General features: G+C 42.6%; 2 protein-coding genes across 2 annotated transcripts; both read left to right on the top strand.

Annotated features, from left to right (window-relative positions):
* The first annotated feature begins 3,347 nt into the window (after window positions 1-3,347).
* NT5C1B (5'-nucleotidase, cytosolic IB) lies at window positions 3,348-10,209 on the top strand. The gene is made up of 6 exons (XM_051778351.1): window positions 3,348-3,629; window positions 3,875-4,042; window positions 6,822-6,951; window positions 7,422-7,544; window positions 8,194-8,378; window positions 9,311-10,209. Exons 1-6 carry the CDS (start codon window positions 3,501-3,503, stop codon window positions 9,647-9,649), a joined length of 1,074 nt encoding a protein of 357 aa, XP_051634311.1. The 5' UTR covers window positions 3,348-3,500; the 3' UTR covers window positions 9,650-10,209.
* Window positions 10,210-14,483: 4,274 nt separating this feature from the next.
* RDH14 (retinol dehydrogenase 14) lies at window positions 14,484-19,664 on the top strand. The gene is made up of 2 exons (XM_051778369.1): window positions 14,484-14,873; window positions 18,145-19,664. Exons 1-2 carry the CDS (start codon window positions 14,526-14,528, stop codon window positions 18,760-18,762), a joined length of 966 nt encoding a protein of 321 aa, XP_051634329.1. The 5' UTR covers window positions 14,484-14,525; the 3' UTR covers window positions 18,763-19,664.
* Window positions 19,665-20,097: the final 433 nt, after the last annotated feature.

Consider the following 20,097-nt stretch of genomic DNA (forward strand, 5'->3'; position numbering starts at 1 on the left):
GGTAAACAAAAGAATATAGATTGCCTGAGATCCACATGGAGGATTTGTAGGAAACATGTAGAAAATCAGTTGTTAACTGTTTTTAAGAATCAGGTCCTCAATTCTAGGATTGCATTAGAAGTACTTATACCACCTACAAACAAGAGGATTTTCCAAATTAATCTGGCAGGTCAGGCATAATGTGAGTGCTGTTACACTTTTTGTCACAGCAGATTGACCTAGATCAAAGCTCTTCCGAGGTTCCTTACTTCTGGGAACACTATACTTATGCTATGGGTCTTGGGCTCTCAGCATGAAAAATCACAATGTATACATGAAGTAAAAGTCCATGCAATTGCACTCTGAAGTGCCCCTGACATGACTCTGGGAGAGTTAGGCTCTCGAGTCTACACGTTTGTGATATAACAACACACAATACATACTGGGATCTATACATCTAAAGGGAGATAAAGTCCTCCCATTAAAAAAAAATCTCTTACTTCTGTTCTATTATTTTAAATACTTGGAAATATTTCATATCTTTTCAGATAGAAGTAGGTATCAAAAGAGGAAAAAAAACATGTTTTTATTATTAGTAATGCACTTTGAGTTCCTTCTTGAACAGGAACATATCAATCTCTCTGAGTGGCTGTTCTTAAAACAGGAAAAATATCGGCTCAGGCAGGGGGACTTTCTTTTAATTTGAATACTTATAACAGACTTCAGAGAATGTGCATGGCTTACTATAAAAACGTACATATAAAGAGACAAACACACTTTTTTTCTTTTATGTCAATGCCCTGCAAATTAATGTATGATAGCAGAAAAATCCTTTCCTTTCTAGCTTAGCTCAAAAACCACAAAGTCATTCAATTTTGGATCCATTCCTATTTCTCAGACTCCCCAAGAGGTTTAGTGAAAGCAAGATATAGCTCTTTCCTGGAACCCCGTGGGCATTACTACATGTTTAAGATGTAGATAAGGCTGCTACATTCTGCATTTGAGAAGTCAAGATTTCATTTATAAGGTGATGAATCTGGAAAGCTTTCATGTCAGACCCTCAGCTCACATTCTCCAGCAAAAGAGGAAATGGAGGGTATGTCAGCAGCAGGCAGCCAAGCACAGAACAGAGACATGGCAGCTCAGTGCATATGTTCACACAGCTGAGTGTTGTGTAGAGATACCATGTGGGTCTGGCAAGCAAAATATTTCTGTTACCATAGAATTGCTTTCAGCAGCAGCACATCAACAACACTGCTTGGGCCCCATACATTACCATCTTTTAAGTTTTCAGATGTAGGTTAGAAGGAGTCTTCATGAGTGATGCTTCTTTTCTTGGGTTGGACAGGAAGGACAGGGGTTGTGTGGGGGAATAAAAACCAAGAACATGCCTGAGGAGCTCTGATTTTGCTCCTGAGTAGATGCAGGGTGGTGGGGAACATAGCATGACAAACAGCCAACCCGGGCATGGCTCTGGGAAATGTACTGCCATGCAAAGATAAGGTTCATGCAAAGATAAGGTTCATGCAAGGATGACAGTTCAGCTCTGTTAATCACTAAAGAACTGGCTCCTGATTCCTCCTGTTCTTTTCCCCTTTTCTTCACGGCCAGTGGACACACCAATTTAACCAAGAATAGCCTCTTCTTAGAGATCAACTTCTTAAGAGTGGTGCTGAAGTCTCTGAGTAGGACAGTGATGGTGACTGTGACCAGGAGTTGCTGTTCTGTGGCTTGAACCCTTTTTCCAGGCTCAGCTTGGCTGCTCAGCCTGACCTTACTGTGTGTAGGGGAGTAGGTGTTTTCAGTAGTATTTGACACACTACAGCTCTGAGCTTAGACACCACAGTGAAATAGGATCAATTCAGGATCAAAATTCAAGGAAAACAAACACATCCATCAGTAGCAGAGTTACTAAAATTAGGTTTGTTCAGATTTATGTTATATCTTTTACAGCTTGCCATGACACCAGCCTGTACAATGATCCTATCTTGTCTTTTCACATTTGTTTTCCTAATACACTACCGCCAGTACTTCCCCTTTTCCCTCATATTTCCAGGTCCCCTCCCCACTATGGTCAACTCCCATTTCCCATTTACTCTAACCTCCTCATTTTCACCACTTCCCTGCTTCAAGGTCCCTCCCTGGTGATCTGAGCAACAGGCAATGTGGCAGATTTGGAGCTGACAGATCAGGCAGGGGAGTATTCATTCGCTACTGCACAGCAGAGGAACAAGCAAATTAAGTCCCTTCCCCAGCAGGGCAACAAATTGCAAGTTGTTGATTTTCATTAAAGGTTTTAAGAATTTAAATCTCTTTGAGATCTTTATCCTTCTTTCAAATTTGTTTGCAACTGAACATCACTGAGGAAAGACAGACAGATGGTATAATTACATAAGCCTCCTTTCACTAGGAAGCCACATTAAAAAAAAGGGCAAAAGTTACAAAAATAATCCTGGTTTTTTTTTTGTTTGTTTGTTTGTTGTTGGTTTTTTTTTTTTTTGAGACTGGATGAAGGCAGAAAGATCTGAAAATTTGATAGAGATTATGGAGTGAGCAGGGTCAAAATCAATATTTAAAGTCTCCATTCAAAATGTTAAGAGCCCTTTGGATGGTGATCACATGAGGTATGACATAGATACCCACTGAGTGACCAGTTGCAAAGTCTCTGGGTCTGCTGTGCCAGATCCTCTACTGGCTCAGGAGCAAATCCGATTTCTTCCTCACTCTCTCCTGCAGCTTATCAGTTTGGGGATCTTTGTTGTGGTTCACAACAGAGGCAGAGGCAGACAGGACCGTTTCAGACAGCTGTATTAGATGTGTATTAAATGCTGCCCATAGCTGTGTGTGGGACTCTGGATTTTAAGACCACTCCAACCTCATGCCAGAATAGCTCCTTGCGAGTGCTGCACACACCCTCCACACCACTGCCCAAATTGCTTTCTCTTGAAGGTACTCCACATGTTACTGCGTGGAACAGAGGACTCCAGGTCATGGACATCACGCCCATACTGATTGCTAAAACACATTATATAAGAAATCTCCTGGGAATCTGTTGCAGTTAATGTTAAATCAATTAGGCCGCTGCAGTTAAATAATAAATCTCTAACGGTGTAGATAAACTCGGTGCTGGAGGCTGTTGCCTGACATCAAGTAGCACCGGATACTGTGGAGGAGAACGGCGTGGGCTGGGCGGGGACGCCGCGGGCACCGCACTCCGCGAGGAGAAACGCTGCGGGCGGGCGGGTGCAGGATGCGGGGAAGCCGCGGCCCCGCTGCCCCACGGGGCCGGTGCTGCTCCGCTCCGGGGGAGGGCCGGACCGCCGCGGGCCCGGCCGGGCCGTGACGCCAGAGGGCCGGGCGAGCCCGGGCGCGGCACAGCCAAAGGGAAAGGCAGCGCCGGTGCCTTCCCCCTGCCCGGGCGGGGCGGGGCGGGGGCGGCCGCTGTCGCTGTTGCCACCGCTTCCCGGTCCCCGCTCCGGCCGCAGCCGCCGCCCGCCCCGAGCCCGGCCGCGCCAGGCACCATGAGCGGCTCCGGCCCGGAGGCGCCGCAGCCCAGCGAGGCGGCGGAGGCCCGGCTGCAGGAGGCCGAGCAGGACTGGGCGGCGGCCAAGGCGTTCTACGACAACCTGGTTACCAAGAAACCCCGGCCGGTGCGTGGGGGCGGGCCGGGGGTCCGGAGGCCAGGGCTGGGGATGAAGGCGGGGGGGGGGGCTCTGGGGATGCGGGGTAACGTTGGGGACTCGAGGGGAGGTTGAGGGTCCGGGGTAAGGTTGGGGGCCTGGGGGAAGGCTGGGGGTCCGAGGGGAAGCTGGGGGTCCGAGGGGAAGCTGGGGTACGGGGGAAAGCTGGGGATCCGGGGGCTGCGGGCCAGCGCTACCCTGCGGTCGCTCGGCAGCCCAAGCCCCAGAACGCCATCACCGTGGCCGTCTCCTCCCGAGCCCTCTTCGACCTGGTGGAGGAGCGGCGGATCTACCAAGAACAGGGGGTGGAGAAGTACGTGGAGTACCAGCAAAACAACGAGAACGTCACCCTCAAGCCTGGACCGGCGTTCTACTTCGTCAAGGTATCTGGGGGTGTGAGTTGGGGCGGGCTGGCCCGGCAGGGCAAGGGAGGATGTGGAGTGCGGCGGGGCGAGGAAGATGCTGCAAGGCCAAATTTCGGGAAGAGGAGGAGCCCGAGGCGTCCTTGGGCGGAGATAATCCTGACCCGGGGAGACGTTTTCGGGACTTGTTCTCCCTGCGGTGAGCTCGCTGCGGCGGGGGAGCCCGGCAGCATCTCAGCATCTCTGCGCGCCCCGGCCCTCCGGCCACCGCTTCTCTTCCCTCTTCTCTTACCTCTCCTTTCCTTTCCTCTTCACATCCCCTCCCCTCCCGCCGACACTAATGCCGCACGCCTGCGGCAGATCACGTACTGCTCCCGTCACTGGGACCAGACTTGCACCCTCAGCATCACGGTTTGTATCCCGGCTCACAGCATCACATCCCAGATGTGGGTAAGGAGCAACCTGTGCTTTCTGCTGGACATGGGGCACACAAAGTACCTTTCCTTTTAAGACCTTTTTCAGTCAAGATATTCCCCTAATTGTTTTAAGTTTTTTACAACCTCCTCCCCCCTAACAAACCCAAAAAGACAAAACCCAACATCCTCCACCCCAAAAAACCCACAAATAACCCAAAACAGTGTTAATTCTGTATTAATCTAATTATTAAGAAATTAATTCCTTTTTTCTGTTTTAATTTTTCCTTGCTTTTGTTGTCACCCTAGAAATTGTTCTTGAGGACCAGCGAAAAAAATACACTCTCTAGTGAGAGTCAGGGTTTAAGCAGAATTGAAATGGAATATTTTACTTTCACTGCACAATATAAGAGAAATGGCCAAGGAAAACAGCCTCCATCATGGAAAGCAAGAGAAATTACAAAAAAAATGAAAAGACCTGAAAATATGTATGGTTTTGAAGAACACAGATTTTAGCGGAACTGACTTGAAAAAATGCTGTGTACAGAGTTAATTTTATGTCCATTGAGAATTGTGTGATAACCTCTCCCACAGTGATTTTAGGAAATTAATGAAATCATAATTAGCAACCATACTTGTTGACATCAGAGTTGTGGTAGAACACCTCAAGTTTTAAAAGTAGATTTGGAGTAATTCAGTTTTAGTCTCAGGACTTTAAAACATTTTCTTAATTAATCATATTTTGGATTTACACAGTGGAAAAATTACTTATGTCAATACACATGCTGCTGTAAATATAGCATAGCTGTTAGTAGTATTGATAGCAGAAGCACTTTAAGGGTGCTTTTAACATAAAAATGAGGTCATAGTTCACTTTGTACACCAGTGAGGATAGGCTGACGAGGGAATTTACTGCTTCTTTTCCTATGTGTAGCAGCCCTACTAGCAGAGTCAGTTTTTAAGATTTGTTAGAATTCAGTGTCAGATTCACTTCAAGTAAAAGCAAGGTTTGACTGTTTAACTCTCATACTTTGAAAATCAGAACTGTTAGCTATGCCCAGCTAAATGCACCTTGACCTCTATTCCCTTCCAGTATGATATTTGTGTTTGAATTCTTTATATTGCTTAGTCACAGAAATCATTAGGCTGGAGAACTGTGGGTTTGTTGAGTCATCTTTTCCACTTGGAGACAAAGAAGGCAAAAGGGAATAATACTAACTTAAAAGTATTACATCTCATGCTTGTAGCACTTAAGATTTGTAATCACAGGCCAGGGTCTCCTTAGGGTAAAAAGTATACAGGCAATGGACAAAAAAAATGGTATCCCCTCCTCTGCTCACCCCTACTTCCTAATAATTTAAGAAATTGCCAGTGTAGTAGATTATTAGGAGTAGAAGTAGGTTATGACCACATACTAAGATTTTTTCCTAGGCCTTATACCAGGCTCTCACTTAGAAATTTCCTAAGCACAGTCCCACATCACATAGCCATGCTTTTAAGTGAGATTCCCAGAATTTAATTATTAAATTTGTAGTTTAGTTCTTAACAACTGGACTGACTTTCTAAAGCACCTTATCAAAAATCAATCCATCTTTGTATTCATTTGATAATTCATTGTTGATTTCATTGCTGTAATCCCAAAGAATTCCATTCCATTCAAGGAATGCAAAAAGGAGGTCTTACTCCAAAGGGATGAGGTTCTAAATAAGAGAGAACAGATGGATACAGACAGAGATGAGCAGATGAAAGGTCAAGGAAATAAAAATGCGAGACTGTGGATATAACATGTTGGCCCATTATCTTTAAAGGGATATCAAATCAAAATCTGTCTCATTCAGTACTGCAATTAGAAATTGTCAGGATAATCATGTATGACAGGATATGATTTTGCACTCATTACTTAAGGACGATCTTTGACACCTGACCACCTGAACTGTGTCAGTAAATCTTTGCATAAGTATGTGACCCAAATTCACATTTGTGCACACAAAACAAGCAGCTGCACATATACTTTCCTTTATACTTTCTCCTTGATTTCACAAGAACAATTTTGAAGTGGACAAGAAAAAAATTTAATAGTGGTTGTGATAATGATCAACAGTGCATTGACTTACTCTGGATGATTATGATGTCCTAAGAAAAAGAATTTCCACAAGAAAGTTAAATTGTATAACTCAACAAAATAAACTTATTTGCCTCCTTTCAAATGAACCAGTCAAATGGTTACTGGGAGCAACAAAGCAGAAAGGAATAAAACAAGTTCAGCAAGTTAAGCTATCAGGTATTTCACATTCTCCTTCAAGACAATTCTGTCACTAAAACTACAGTGATTAACAAAAGGAGGCACATTCCACTTGTCTGTTGACTTCCACATTTTTATCCTTCAGGCTCTGGAGCATGTCAATGCCCGGCTTCTTGAACTATACCCTGATGATGAAGAACGATTTGATATCGTCCTGATGACTAATAACCATGCCCAAGTGGGAGTGAGGCTCATAAACAGCATCAATCACTATGGTGAATAAAACAAATACTAACGGGTAGAATTGACAGCTGTTGCATAATGATATGAATTAATTTTATTCTTCCTGTTCTGACCTTGGGAAAAACAGCTGCCTTGATATTTATTTTTGGGTGTCAGCACAAGTGAGATATATTAAACAGTTTGGTCCAATGCTCTAGATATAACATGTCAGGTGTGAATCTTAAGTCTTTAAACTTTGATGTTTGTTGTCTATGCTCTCTAGACATACACCTTCATAGCAGTTACTCTGCCATCTTAGAGGGATTTTTTTCCCCTAAATTATGAATGAGGATGGATTGATCAAACATTTTAGTCAGTTTAAGTTGTGTAACTCATTGAAATTACGATGATTATTTTTATTTTTAAGTTTACTGTCAGCTAGGCTAGTGTACCTTTTCTCAGGTTACTTTTACAGGTTTGCAGTGTCAAGACAGAGTCACACCTTGTGCTGTTCTTACTTTAGGCTTAACAATTGAACGTTTCTGTATGACGGGAGGACAAAGCCCTATTGGTTACCTGACTGCATACCTTACAAACCTGTACCTCTCAGCAGACTCTGAAAAAGTGCAAGAAGCTATAGAAGCAGGTTTGAATTGACTTTCCTTATCTCTCTGTTTAGCTTGTTCAAAAATTAATATACTGTGTGTCTTTCACAGAAAGTAGTGCTGCTTCATCAAATGCAGAAAGGCACCACTTTGTACAGTGCAAGTTTACCGCTTATTTTTACTTAATCAAATAAAATCACACGATACTGTTCCTCTCTGACCCTTCAGGCTACTAATATGACAGCCAAATCACCCTACACCTTTCTGTCTTCTCCTATTCAACAAGAAAGGGATCTCCACCTCTATTCAACTTCTATTTGAATAGCCTCATCTTTTTCAATACGACTTAAAAAAACAACCTCTGTGTTTCATAAGAAGTTAAAAATAGCAAATAGCTTGATTGAGTGGTTTCCTTGGAATTGCCTGCTTTGTCTCATTTGCAGTACACCTTGGGGACTGTTCTTGTACATTCTTCCATGTGAAAATGGAAGGAAGAATGTCCAAGAAGTTTTGTCAATGGGACAGCTTCTATGCATTTGTGTTACAGAACAGCCATTACTAATTAGCTTTCATGATCATTTCCACTCACCACACATAAAGGTCACCACAAATAAGTTGTTGGAACCAAACTGCTGGTGGTTTAATGAATGACTTAGCAGGACTAACTGAGGTTCTCTGATCCATTTTCAGGCATTGCATCAGCTACGATGTTCACTGCCAACAAAGATGTTTCTTACTCGGATACACAGCTGAGGGTGGCATTTGATGGGGATGCTGTTATCTTTTCTGATGAATCAGAACAGATTGTCAAAGAGCAAGGATTAGATAGATTTTTTGAACATGAACAGCTGAATGAAAATAAGCCTCTTGCACAGGTTTGTATTTTCTTGAGTCAGTAAGTTTCCAAAAGATCTGATGACTTTCATTGCTGCTGTGTTTCTCCACTTTCCCCAGTGCGTATGTGTTCTTTGTGGAAGCTGAGTACCCAATTTATTTCCTTTTCAAGGATAGTCTTTAAAATGCATGTTTGACATAAAAAAGGCCACCATTGCAGTCCTTTCACCAGATCTCTCACTTCTCTGAGAGAACTGCATATATAAGACAGTGACTTACAATTGTATTTTAATGGTATTATTAGAAAAAGAAATACTAGTACTGATTTCCTGGATTATTTTTTTAATCAGACTGTGTAGGTAATGTTAATTTCTAACACTGAGATACTCTGGTTATTGAAACAGGTTACTTATTCCCAAGCAGAACTATGCCATTTGTCTAAAAAACACAAATATTTTAACATCAGCTTAAACTGAAGGATGAATTCTGCTATTGTTAAAAATAGTATAAATTCATAATAAAAGCTTGATTTATGAAAATACTGAATGGTACAATATATTGCAATTTGAAGAACCAAACTGTCATTTATTTCTTTTAATTGGAGTGTAGTATGGTCATTAATCGTTTTTTGTGCAGGAGAAAGAATTGCAGCTCATGGTTCTTAGTAAAAAGAGTTCAGTATTTTTAAAGGAACACTAAAGACTATAGTAATAAGCTTATATTGTAAGAGATCGCCTTAGTGAGAATTATTTTCCCACTGATCATACCATGTAGGATTATGGTTTTAACTTTTTTCCAGTGTGTGAATTCCTAGTGAGGGTGCAGACCCATTTGGATATGTTACACAGAGAATTTGCAGAGTAGCATTAGGGAAAGGAATTCTGTGTGTAACTGGCAGTCTGGAAGAAAGCAAAAGAATGTTTTGGGGAACTGTGGACAAATACTAAATATGCTTCTGGTATTTTATACTCAGGGCCCTTTGAAGGGTTTTCTGGAAGACCTGGGGAAAATTCAGAAGAAGTTCTATGCAAAAAATGAACGATTAAATTGTCCTATAAGGACCTACCTGGTCACAGCCAGAAGTGCGGCGAGCTCTGGAGCCAGAGTGCTGAAGACTCTCCGTAGCTGGGGTCTGGAGATTGATGAGGCACTTTTCCTAGCAGGAGCTCCTAAAGGACCAATCCTAGTGAAAATCCGCCCTCACATTTTCTTTGATGACCAGATGTTCCACATTGAAGGAGCACAGAAATTAGGCACCATAGCTGCACACGTTCCCTATGGCGTTGCTCAGAAGTACAACAAATCTTCGTGACTGGATGACACCATTAATGATAAAGTTCTTAACTCAGCCAGCCTCTTAATAAACCAATAGTTATGTCTGAAAACCTCTACATATGTGTATTGTAAGCACTATGTTTAAAAATTCAACTTCTGGCTAGAACAGCCTTTGAAAGAAATATTTTTAATATAGGTAAATTTTTAATGGAGTTATTTTAATATAATTCTTAAGCAGTTTAGATTTTTTACCTGTCTAGATCTAACACTGTGGTTTTGATATTAGGAAGAGATTTGTACTGTTTTTATAGCTATTTTGAGAGACAGAACAGTTATATTTTCTCTAAAAAACTGTTGACGGGTTATTTATAAGAAAACTCATGCTGCAATGCTAGTTCTTGACAGTCATTTCTGAAGTTCACAAAAACACAGTTTACATGTAACTGTTTACCTGTTGTGGTTTGCTTGTTAAATATGTGATTAGTAGGTCTGTCACCACAAGGTTTCAGCTTCCAGTAAAACGTTAGCTTACTTGATCTTGTGTTTACACATTTTTCTATATTGTTTTCTTACCTTAATAAAGCTGGCTTTACAGAACATTGTCATTTTTCTATGCAGGGGTTTTAGAGATTTAGGGGTTCCTAGGTAGAGTTTGTGTAATCAGCATCCTCCTGATGTTTCGAACCAGAAGGGACCACTTTCAGCCAAATTTGAGAGAGAGCTGCTAGAGGTCTCACTTAGTCCCAGCAGATTTCACAGAGCTGGTAGAAATCTGAGATGCTGTATCTTGACTGAGACAAAGGCTGAAGCTTTAGAGCACACGTCATAACAGCAGAGAACCCACCTGTTCTCTGTTGATGGAATAATTTGATGGAATAATACTGTTGATGGAATAATACTGTTGATGGAACTATTTGCTTCTTTAGCTAGATTTCCTTAGGATTTACAGCTGTTTCGTTATCTGAGTGAACTCAGTTTAGCAACCTCAAATGGGTTTCCAGGGGACAGGTGCCTGTTGCTACATGACTTCAAATTTACTCCATAGATCTATTCTACTTCTTTTATGCTCAGTTCCTGTGTATCAGTGTTATCTGTATAACTGATATCCCAATGACACCACTAACATCTGTCAGGTGGTGTTTGTTCTCTTTCTCTCCCTAGTGGAACAACTGTTCTTTTTTTTTTTGTTGCTGTATATTTATACCAGAAGAGACAAAACCAAAAGAATGTGGTCTGCAGTGGGAGTAGAAATGGTGAATCAGGCTTGTGATGATCTGTGGTTCTTCAGGGAATTCGGTCCAGAATCTCAGGTTAGCTTCTGAGAAAGTTTGGTTCCTCTGTCTGGATGAACTGTCTCGTTATTGCAGAAAGCTTCATTGCATTAATTATGTTTTCCCTCCCAGGAACACAGGCGATCATTTTAATGTTCTGGGTCCAAGCCACAAAGTTCTTTGGAAGCAAAGGCAAAAGCCCTGATCCTGCATGAAACACGAATAGAAACCATTGGAAAGGTTTTCACGTGTTCACACTAATATGTGTTGTTGATGGGATGCACTGCAGATTTCTGGTGTACTTGGAACTCCATAAATGCTAAGGGCTTTGTGCCCAAAATGTATCACATTTCTGAGCCCAGCCAGGAGGTGAGGAAGACATGAATAACTGAGGCCTGGTCATTGTCTTCCAGGATGGGATAGAATTACCTTGCCAAATGGATATTATGAAAAATGTTATTAGCAGATGTTTTTATGTGAGAGCTCAGAATCTGCAAGGAATTCAAAAATATTTCTTAGCTATGGAATATAAATTTTGTGTGTACCTTTACCACACAAGCATGGCTGCAAATTTCAGGAAGACTGGTCCTGCCTTGAAGCAGAACATGGATTAGCCATTCTTCATCCATGCATTGTTAGACCAGTAGGGATTGGGTGTGGGAAACATAAAGCTGGCACTTGACTCTCATTGAACAGAACAACTAAGTCTTGATACTGAAAAAGTCTAATGGGATCCTTGATCCCTGTAGGAGTCCAGAGGTGAGTCTCATGCCTGACAGGGTAAGCATGTAAATCAGTGAATAAACTGGAAGCTGAATTATTTGGTCTGTTATGTTTATCTTTATTTCCGATCAATCATGCACCTACAGCAAGAATGAAACCTACTGGCCAGGACATAGGAGCTTCCAGTTCTTGATCTGTACATGCAGTACTAGAGGACTCCCTCCTGCAGTGTCACTCCTGACAGCACTAAGGCACACATGAAAAGAGTTCACATATTAAATGTACACAGTAGAATTTACGTTCTTAGTCACAGAATTCAAATTGACATTAAAGTTCAGAAGTTGATGCTAAGGTCCACAATCGCTTCCTTCAAGTTAGTTGAGCAAAATATCCTTAGATATTTGTTCAGATTATACACTGCTTTTTAATTGTCAGGCAGCAGTCCCAGGCTCGATGGCTGCTTCTCTGCATATCCAGCTGGCAGCATGGTGGGTGAGTGGAGCCTCATTCGTTCATACAAGTGCCTTCCGGAGTAATCTGGATGTTTGGGGAGACTCAGGCTTGCCAAGCAGTCTCTGCCTGTTAAAATTATTTTCTTCTGCTCCAAGGCACAGCTTGGCTAGTGGACCGAAATAATCTTTTTCAAGGAAATTCTCTGAAATGGGATGGGAGCTGAGGGAAAGTGTTTTCTATTTTTGTAGACATAGAAGAGAATTGTCTCTTAATAACATTCCAGTCCACAAAGCAAAACAAACAACCAAACAACAACAAGAAAACTCAACAAAAAATGTCTAGCTTCTCACGCTCATGAGAATACCATGAGTTTACGCCCTGGCACCTCATAACCCGGAGCCATTCACAGTTTAAACAACAGAAAGAGGGGAATAGAGAGGACTGTCCTGTATATCATTCAGTTTGCAACACTGTAAGACAGACTTACGAAAAAGAAACTGTCATCCCAGGCAAAACCTTGAAGAGGATTAATGATAACACAGATGAATTCTGTGTGGAAAAAGAATTTTATCAGGCAAAGCCAGTTTTTGTTCCCTTAGCTTCCAGGTTCCTGAACCACATCATAGTGAAGAGTCCAGGTAAGACAAATGGGCATGTCTCCTACTGCTACCAATCCCCATGGACAAAAATATTAGAAATGAGATTCTGAAGGTGACTTTGCTTTATTTTTATTTATTTTTTTTACAGAAGAACATATCCTCCACCAGCTACTAAGACATAATAAATCCATGTTCCCCAGTTCCTTCACACCTCTAAGACACCCTTGCAGTTTCCAGGCTAGCATGTCATGTCATGCATAGTTAAACAACCATCTAGAGGAGACAAAATATTTCAGATGAAAATTCAGAAATGGTCATCATCACATGTGTTCCAACACGTGTGATGGATCATGATCTGTTCTAAGGACTTGGGACTCAGAGGGCTTCTACACCCTGAAGAGGATCCTCTGCCAGATCCTGTAACTTTCATTGGCCTGCAGTATTGCTAAATGCAACCTCAGGTGCAATAATAGATGGGTAGAGAAATTGGTGAAGCAGATCAATGTCTTAGAATAAATAATAATTTCTAGTTATCCTGCTCAGGAGTATCTGGGAACAACATCTGAATGTCATCATCCCTGCTGATGAGCAGCTTCTGATCACTGTCACCCATGAGCTGCTTGCACTGAAGGCTGGACTGATGACCGACAAACCCAGGCAGGGTCCTCAAGGCAGTGACCTCTCCAACACATTCACGGTGTTCTGAAGTAGCAGGTATGTCAGAGGTGACTACCAGAGTCTCCACTGGCAGATGATGAATAGCAGATTCTTCACCTCCCACCAGGCGGATGTCTTACAGAACGAATCTCTTCCTCTAACAGGGTGTTTCCTGGTTCTCCTATTTTGATTGGGGACCACTGTTCCTTTCTCCTGGTCCTTGACTGCAGAGGTAGGGGTGGCTCCAACACTACCTAGTATATGATTTACTGTGAGAAGAGCATATGGAAGAACACCTCAAGATGGCTCTTACGCCATGTTAAGGATGCCAAAATCCATCTGCATCACACGCAGATGCAATGGTGTGGCCTGGCTAAAATACCCTTTGGTGTAACCATGATGCTCACAATGAAGAGCTGAGAACGAAGAGAGTTTTCTGTGGTGAAGACAAAGATAGAAGTCTCAGCAAATTCAGAGTGTTTAGATGTCACGCCTATACAGCCCTTAAGGTGCCTGAGAAGTGTGACAGGCAGCCAGAAAAGACATAAGGATACTCTCAGAAAAATCTGATCTGTTTCTGCAGCTGTAACATGAGCTGAAGTCATGAAACCTTAGACTAGACTGCAGCAATGTGACAACACTGCATGTAGCACCCACATGTGACAGCTCAGAGGAGGTTACTATTGCAGATGGTTATCACGTCCAGACAAGTCACAAGAAAGCTGATGAAAGGCTCCTGGTTTTCTTCTCGGGTTGCTTACTCGTTTCCCCAAACAGCCTCGACCTGCTGACCACACTCTTCCCGATACACCCCAAGATACCACTGGCCCTCTGGCCCCCAGGGCACACTGCCGGCTCGTGGTCAACTTGTCATCCACCAAGATTTCCAGGTCCTTCTCTGCAGAACTGCTATCTAGTAGGTCAGCTCCCAGCCTGTGCCAGGGTTAGTCCTCCCCAGGTATAGAACTCTACATTTGCCCTTGCTGAACCTCATTAGGTTTCTCTCCGCGCAACTCTCCAGCCTATCAAGGCTGAACAGCAGCACACCCTTCGTTCAGGCGTACCAGCCACTCCCCGCAGCTCCCTACGATCAGAAAACTCGCTGCGGGAACATTGCGCCACCGAGGAGCGCAGCGCAGGCTCCCTCAGCCCTGCCGGACCACAAGCCCCAGCAGGCGCCGCGCCGCCCGGGCAGTGCCCTCCGCCCGGCATGGCCGCGGCGCTGCCGGCGCTGGCGCTGGGCGCGGGGCTCCTGGCGGCCGCCTGGCGCTGGCTGCGGGGCACGGCCCGCGCCCTCACCGCGGGCTCCATGCGGGGCAAGACCGTCATCATCACCGGCGCCAACAGCGGGCTGGGCCGGGCCGCGGCGGCCGAGCTGCTGCGGATGCGGGCCCGCGTCATCATGGGCTGCCGCGACAGGGCGCGGGCCGAGCGGGCGGCCCGGGAGATCCGGGCCGAGGTGGGCGAGCGGGCAGAGGGCGAGGGCGAGTTGGTGGTCCGGGAGCTGGACCTGGCCTCGCTTCGCTCCGTGCGTGCCTTCTGCCACCGCGTCCTGCAGGTACGGCCGGGCCGCGGGGGGACGGCGCTGTCCCGGAGCCCCGGGGAGGGCACGGGCTGGGCCGTGCTGGCGGCGGCCCCTGGGCTCCGTGTCGGCTCCGGGAGTTCCAGGTCCGAGGAGGCCGTTCCTCGGCGTGGGGGCACGGGATGGCGCCGAGGTCAGCGCTGGGGCTGGGAGGAGGGTGTGAGCAAATTGACCGTGAATTAGCGCGTGGAAGAATGAAGTTCTTACTGGTTTGGTCTGTTCCAGTTCAAAATATCCCAAACCTTTTCAGTTCTGGAAAGGAAGCGCTTGTTTCTGTGTGAGATAAGTGATTTGTTTTCCTTTCTCTCTTGACTATCGTAACCTTTGTTGCCTTACATTGGTGTTACAGCTCAGCTTTGTCTCCAGAAAAAAATAGAAGTTCACGAGTGCACTGTTCACATGCACAAGACATTCTTCTGCCCCCTCCTCAGATTGTCTGTCCCCTGCCCCCAAGAATTTCACATCTGTTGGCCACCACCAGCTGAGTCTAGTCGATAGATATTTTTGAATATATCAAGTTCCTGAAGATTTCCTGAAAATCTGAGTTTAAGGAGAACAGGGACATCCAGTTGCTTTGCCTGACAAAAATGCCACTAGATGAGTTCGACAGTGTTATTAGACACCAGAGAGCAGGGGGAGGCACTGTTGGAGGCATTATTTCATCCCACAAAAAGCATCTTTTGGGACTTTGATCTCACCACATCTAGCTGCTACTCAAGCCATGAGACACGAAGTCATGGGAAGCCAGGCTTAATAAATTCTGCTGCTACTCAGAGAAGTGCTTGTTAAGTACTTGAAAGATGTTCAGATACTGTTGTGAGAGGCAAAAAACCAGAGGGACTTTATTGCATTAATTTTCAAATGTTTTTTCTAAAACTTAAATGTCAAGTTTTAAATTCTCTACTGGGACACTTTGTAGTCATACATTCATATATATGAATCCACTCATAAGGTTTAGTCTTGCTTCGGTCTTATGGGAAAACATGAATACACAAAAGGATATAAAACATGTATAATAAACACACACCAAAAATGAAACATACTGTTTAACTTCTAAGAATTATATCTTTTATAGTACAAAATATGAAAAAAATGTGAATTTGTTAGCATCTCTTTATTGCTAAAGACAGTACAAGTGGCTCTTAAGTGAGAATTGGGTAAAGAAAAGTGTGTTATTTGCAGAGTTTTGATGACCCTCGTTTTAACTTGCATTTTTGAAATAATTCCAAAAGCGCCTGAATGACAAGGTATGCAAGCTCAAGAAATACTTTTAAGAGCTTTTCCACCCAAGTCCACGTTACTTACCTTCCCTAATCTGTGAGTCCTTTTCATAGCTGTTACTTGGAGGTTTGTTTGGGGATTCTTCTGGTTTTTGTTTGACATGAAGAAGATTGGCAAGATGGGGAAACTGCGTTCCCGCTGACTGGCCTTATTTGTAGGAGCTTTACTTTGAGAAGCTGAAAGTGGTTACATCTTAAAACACTTTGAGATGTTGGAGAGTTCCATGGGAAAATGGAGAAAATGGACATGAGCTCAGAGGTTGCAAGGAGTAGCATTGTCCATCAGAGCAGTGTTTGGTGCACTCTGCTGCACTTGGTTGTAGTAGCTGCCTGTTTGGCATTGATCACATTACTCCTATTAAATGTAGGAATTTCAGAAAATGGCACACGTGGAAGTCTTTACTTCTTGAAGTGTTAAGTCTTGCAAAATAAATCCTCCAGTCAGATATTTTTCTTAAAAGAAAGAAGGATCACTTCAGTAAGCAAATGTACAGTCAGTACTTCATCACTACTGTCCTGCTTTAGTGACCATTGTGTCCCTTTGGGTGAAGAGGAGAAGTGAATTTGACACTCTTTGGATCATGCCTCAGGGACCCAGTTATATGAAATACTGAGCAGCCTCAAGTCCCACAGAAATCAGTCTGAAATTGAAGTACTTGAAGTTTTGAGTGATCAAATGCCAGCACCTTTAACTGAATGCCAAGTGCAGTTTTGGGGTTTCCTCTGTTTGTATCATTGCTGCTAATGGCAGTGAAATAAAAGGCAAATAGTACAGAATTCATTTGTGAGGTTCTCTATTTTTGTCATCAGAATGGCCCAGAATTATCTCAGCTTGCCTTCCAGTCCCTGCATTGGGTTTAAAAAATTAATAGCAAAGAGAACTCACTTTCTAGAGAAAGTGAATACATTTGCCTCTGATTCATGCAAGCATAAATGATGCTTTCACAGTCTTTTGTCAGAGGTGGGTGAAAGTGTTGAATTCAGAGCTTATTTAGGCAGCTTACTTTAATCTGTATTTTTTAAAAAGTTAGTTTTGGGTAAACCGGAGAGCTCTTAATTTTTGAGTGGATTCTGGAACATGAAGTGCACGATGCATATATTTAAATTATCCATACCACCCTCTCTGTTAATTCCCTGTATCCCCTGATTCTGTAGAGTGTAACGTATGTCCTCGAGTCTGTTTTTTACTGACTTGAACCAGAATACTGATCCATCAAATAGCATGTGCTGAACACCTCATAGATATTTCAAGCTTTGGTTCCTTAGTTCTTGAGTAGACCTGTTGGACTCAAATTGTATGAAACATGAGTACTACTTTTCTATGAGTCCTGCTCCATAGTTGCCACCAAGGAGCACAATGACATGTGCTTGTTCTAAAGTAAGATAAGTGCTTAAAATCATTAGAACATTGTTTTGAAAAGTTTTTCATGACATCATCCCAGTAAGATAGTGGGTCTACAATGCAATGGTTCCTCTTCAGCCCTGAGGTTAGTTCTTTGAGCTAACACATTGTGTTCCATGTTTGCATGTCTTTTGCTGAGTAGACCCCTCTGCTGTAGCACGTTTGCCATAAATTAATGTGTGTCCTTTTGCAGTGCAATAGACAGGTTATTTCTTTAGAGGGGGGAAAAAAATACATTACAAAGTTAAATTATCACTGAATTGTTACAGAAGAAGCTGCTCCTGGAGAAGCAGATGGTTGTGTTCTCTGCTTTCTTTAAAAGTTGATACAGACCTACTCTCATGTACGTGCATCTTACTGAGGTCAAGTACTCAGTTTAGTGGTAGTTCAACTTAGGGGTTTTTTTTTCAGCAATGGTTTAAGAGAATGTCAGAAAGTTACAATTCAAAAAACTAGGAATGAAATTTTTTCTTTCTAACAATGGCCAGTGAGAAAGATGAAGCGTAATAATATGTTTTTTGTGACAATTCTAAAACTGAATGATTTTTTTCTTTCACATTTAAAGGAGGAGTCAAGGCTGGATGTTCTGATAAATAATGCAGGGGTATTCCAGTGTCCATACATGAAGACGGAGGATGGTTTTGAGATGCAATTTGGTGTAAACCACTTGGGTCACTTCTTGCTCACCAACCTTCTTCTGGGCCTTCTCAAAAATTCTGCTCCGAGCAGGGTTGTTGTAGTATCCTCAAAGCTTTACAAATATGGAGAGATCAACTTTGAAGACTTGAACAGTGAAATAAGTTACAATAAAAGCTTTTGTTACAGTCGAAGTAAACTGGCTAATATATTATTTGCAAGGGAGCTAGCCCGTCGGTTGGAAGGCACAGGAGTCACCGTCAACTCTCTCCATCCTGGGATTGTCAGAACAAATCTAGGCAGGCACGTGAATATTCCTTTGCTGGCCAAACCCCTGTTCAACTTGGTGTCATGGGCTTTCTTCAAAACACCTCTGGAAGGAGCCCAGACTTCTATTTATTTGGCCTCTTCTCCTGATGTTGAAGGCGTGACAGGAAAATATTTTGGAGACTGCAAAGAGGAAGAACTCCTGCCCAAAGCTATGGATGACTTGGTTGCAAGAAAGTTGTGGGATATCAGTGAAGTGATGGTTGGCTTATTGAAGTAAGTGCCAGGGGGTGTCTGCAAAACAGAGTGCAGATAACTATGCAATGTATTTTTACAAAAGTGAAATTCTCACTTTAAATGCTATGGGAATACAGAGTATGTTGCTCAATAAGTATGAAATAAGGGAGTGGTTTATGTTGGAACTGTTTTGAAATAAAAGACAATCTTCAACAGAGATAGGCATTCACAAAAGTCTGAAATACAGTTTATGGGTGTGAATATAATTTATCATTAAATCTGCTTGGAAACTCATGTTTTACAAATAAAAACTAAACAGAACTGTGTTTTGCAATATATATGCATATTTCTCATGTTCCACTACTTGCAATCAGCCTGGAAAATGCAAGGTACTGATGGTGAAACACTTCTGTAAAAAATGTGAAAATAAGTCCTAATAATAGAATTATCGTCTTTTTATGAGCCATCAGAATAATACATGAAATAAAGAATTTTACTGATATCTTGCACTGTAATTGTTGAGGCCTCTGAGTTCTGTTCAAAGGCTTGACAGCTCCATGGTTCAGTAAACAGAACTGTTGAGCCATGTGCAGTTCTGCTGTGAAGCACAAAGTCAGCTATTTTTAGTGGTGTTGCTGCTGTTCAACGTGTAAGTACAGTTGGTTGTGCAAGCTGTATTTTTATTTTCATATGTACTGAACTTGCTGTTTCTTGAAACCTTGGTTTTCATTAAAAGGATAGTTGCAAGATGTATTATGGTCTTTATAGGGCTTTGCATGGCACAAATTGTGTGCATACAAAGTTTGTAAGACCTCACCCAGATTAGACCGAAGAATCTCAGTTTGTGTGTTTGCCTTGACTGATGGCACTTTAACTAAGTAATGTTCTGTAAATCTGTCTCGTACAGCTACTGAATATTCCTTAATAAAATCCTGTAAAAAAAGACAGCATTCATTCTTTCATTGTGGGAGATGTATCAGAAACCAGCAGCCTCAATACAGCAGCCTTGTATTAAAGCAGAAGATGAATCTGTGTTGGTTTAGGGAGTCTGTTGTGTGAGGTTGGTAGAAATAAAATGGGCTGCAAACAAATACATGGGTTTTGCATGAATTCACGTAACTTAGGGGTTCGTATTGACGTTTATGTCTTTTTATTTTGCTCTACATTACTAAAAAGTTCTAGCAGTTAAATAGTATAAATTAAGTATAAATATGGAAGAATAATTTAGAGTGATCTATGTTAATATTACTTAAAGGAGAATCAATAATAAAAAATGTATTCAGTAGTGCTTACATATAAATACATCAGTTCTGCCGCTCAGGTGGCAACCAGCTAAATTTTTTAGATTCTTTCTCTGATTGTTTACTCAAACTCAGCA

Source organism: Manacus candei, unplaced genomic scaffold, assembly GCF_025592945.1.
Source record: "Manacus candei isolate 608988 ecotype Guabito, Panama unplaced genomic scaffold, ASM2559294v1 h1tg000011l, whole genome shotgun sequence".
Taxonomy (NCBI): Eukaryota; Metazoa; Chordata; class Aves; order Passeriformes; family Pipridae; genus Manacus; species Manacus candei.

What these genes read in the sequence shown, in the direction of transcription:
- NT5C1B (XM_051778351.1), top strand. Translation starts at nt 3,501, where the DNA reads ATGAGCGGCTCCGGCCCGGAGGCGCCGCAGCCCAGCGAGGCGGCGGAG. An exon ending in CGGCGTTCTACTTCGTCAAG is followed by an intron (nt 4,043 to 6,821) that starts GTATCTGGGGGT and finishes TTTATCCTTCAG; the next exon opens with GCTCTGGAGCATGTCAATGC. An exon ending in AAAATAAGCCTCTTGCACAG is followed by an intron (nt 8,379 to 9,310) that starts GTTTGTATTTTC and finishes TTTTATACTCAG; the next exon opens with GGCCCTTTGAAGGGTTTTCT.
- RDH14 (XM_051778369.1), top strand. Translation starts at nt 14,526, where the DNA reads ATGGCCGCGGCGCTGCCGGCGCTGGCGCTGGGCGCGGGGCTCCTGGCG. An exon ending in TCTGCCACCGCGTCCTGCAG is followed by an intron (nt 14,874 to 18,144) that starts GTACGGCCGGGC and finishes TCACATTTAAAG; the next exon opens with GAGGAGTCAAGGCTGGATGT.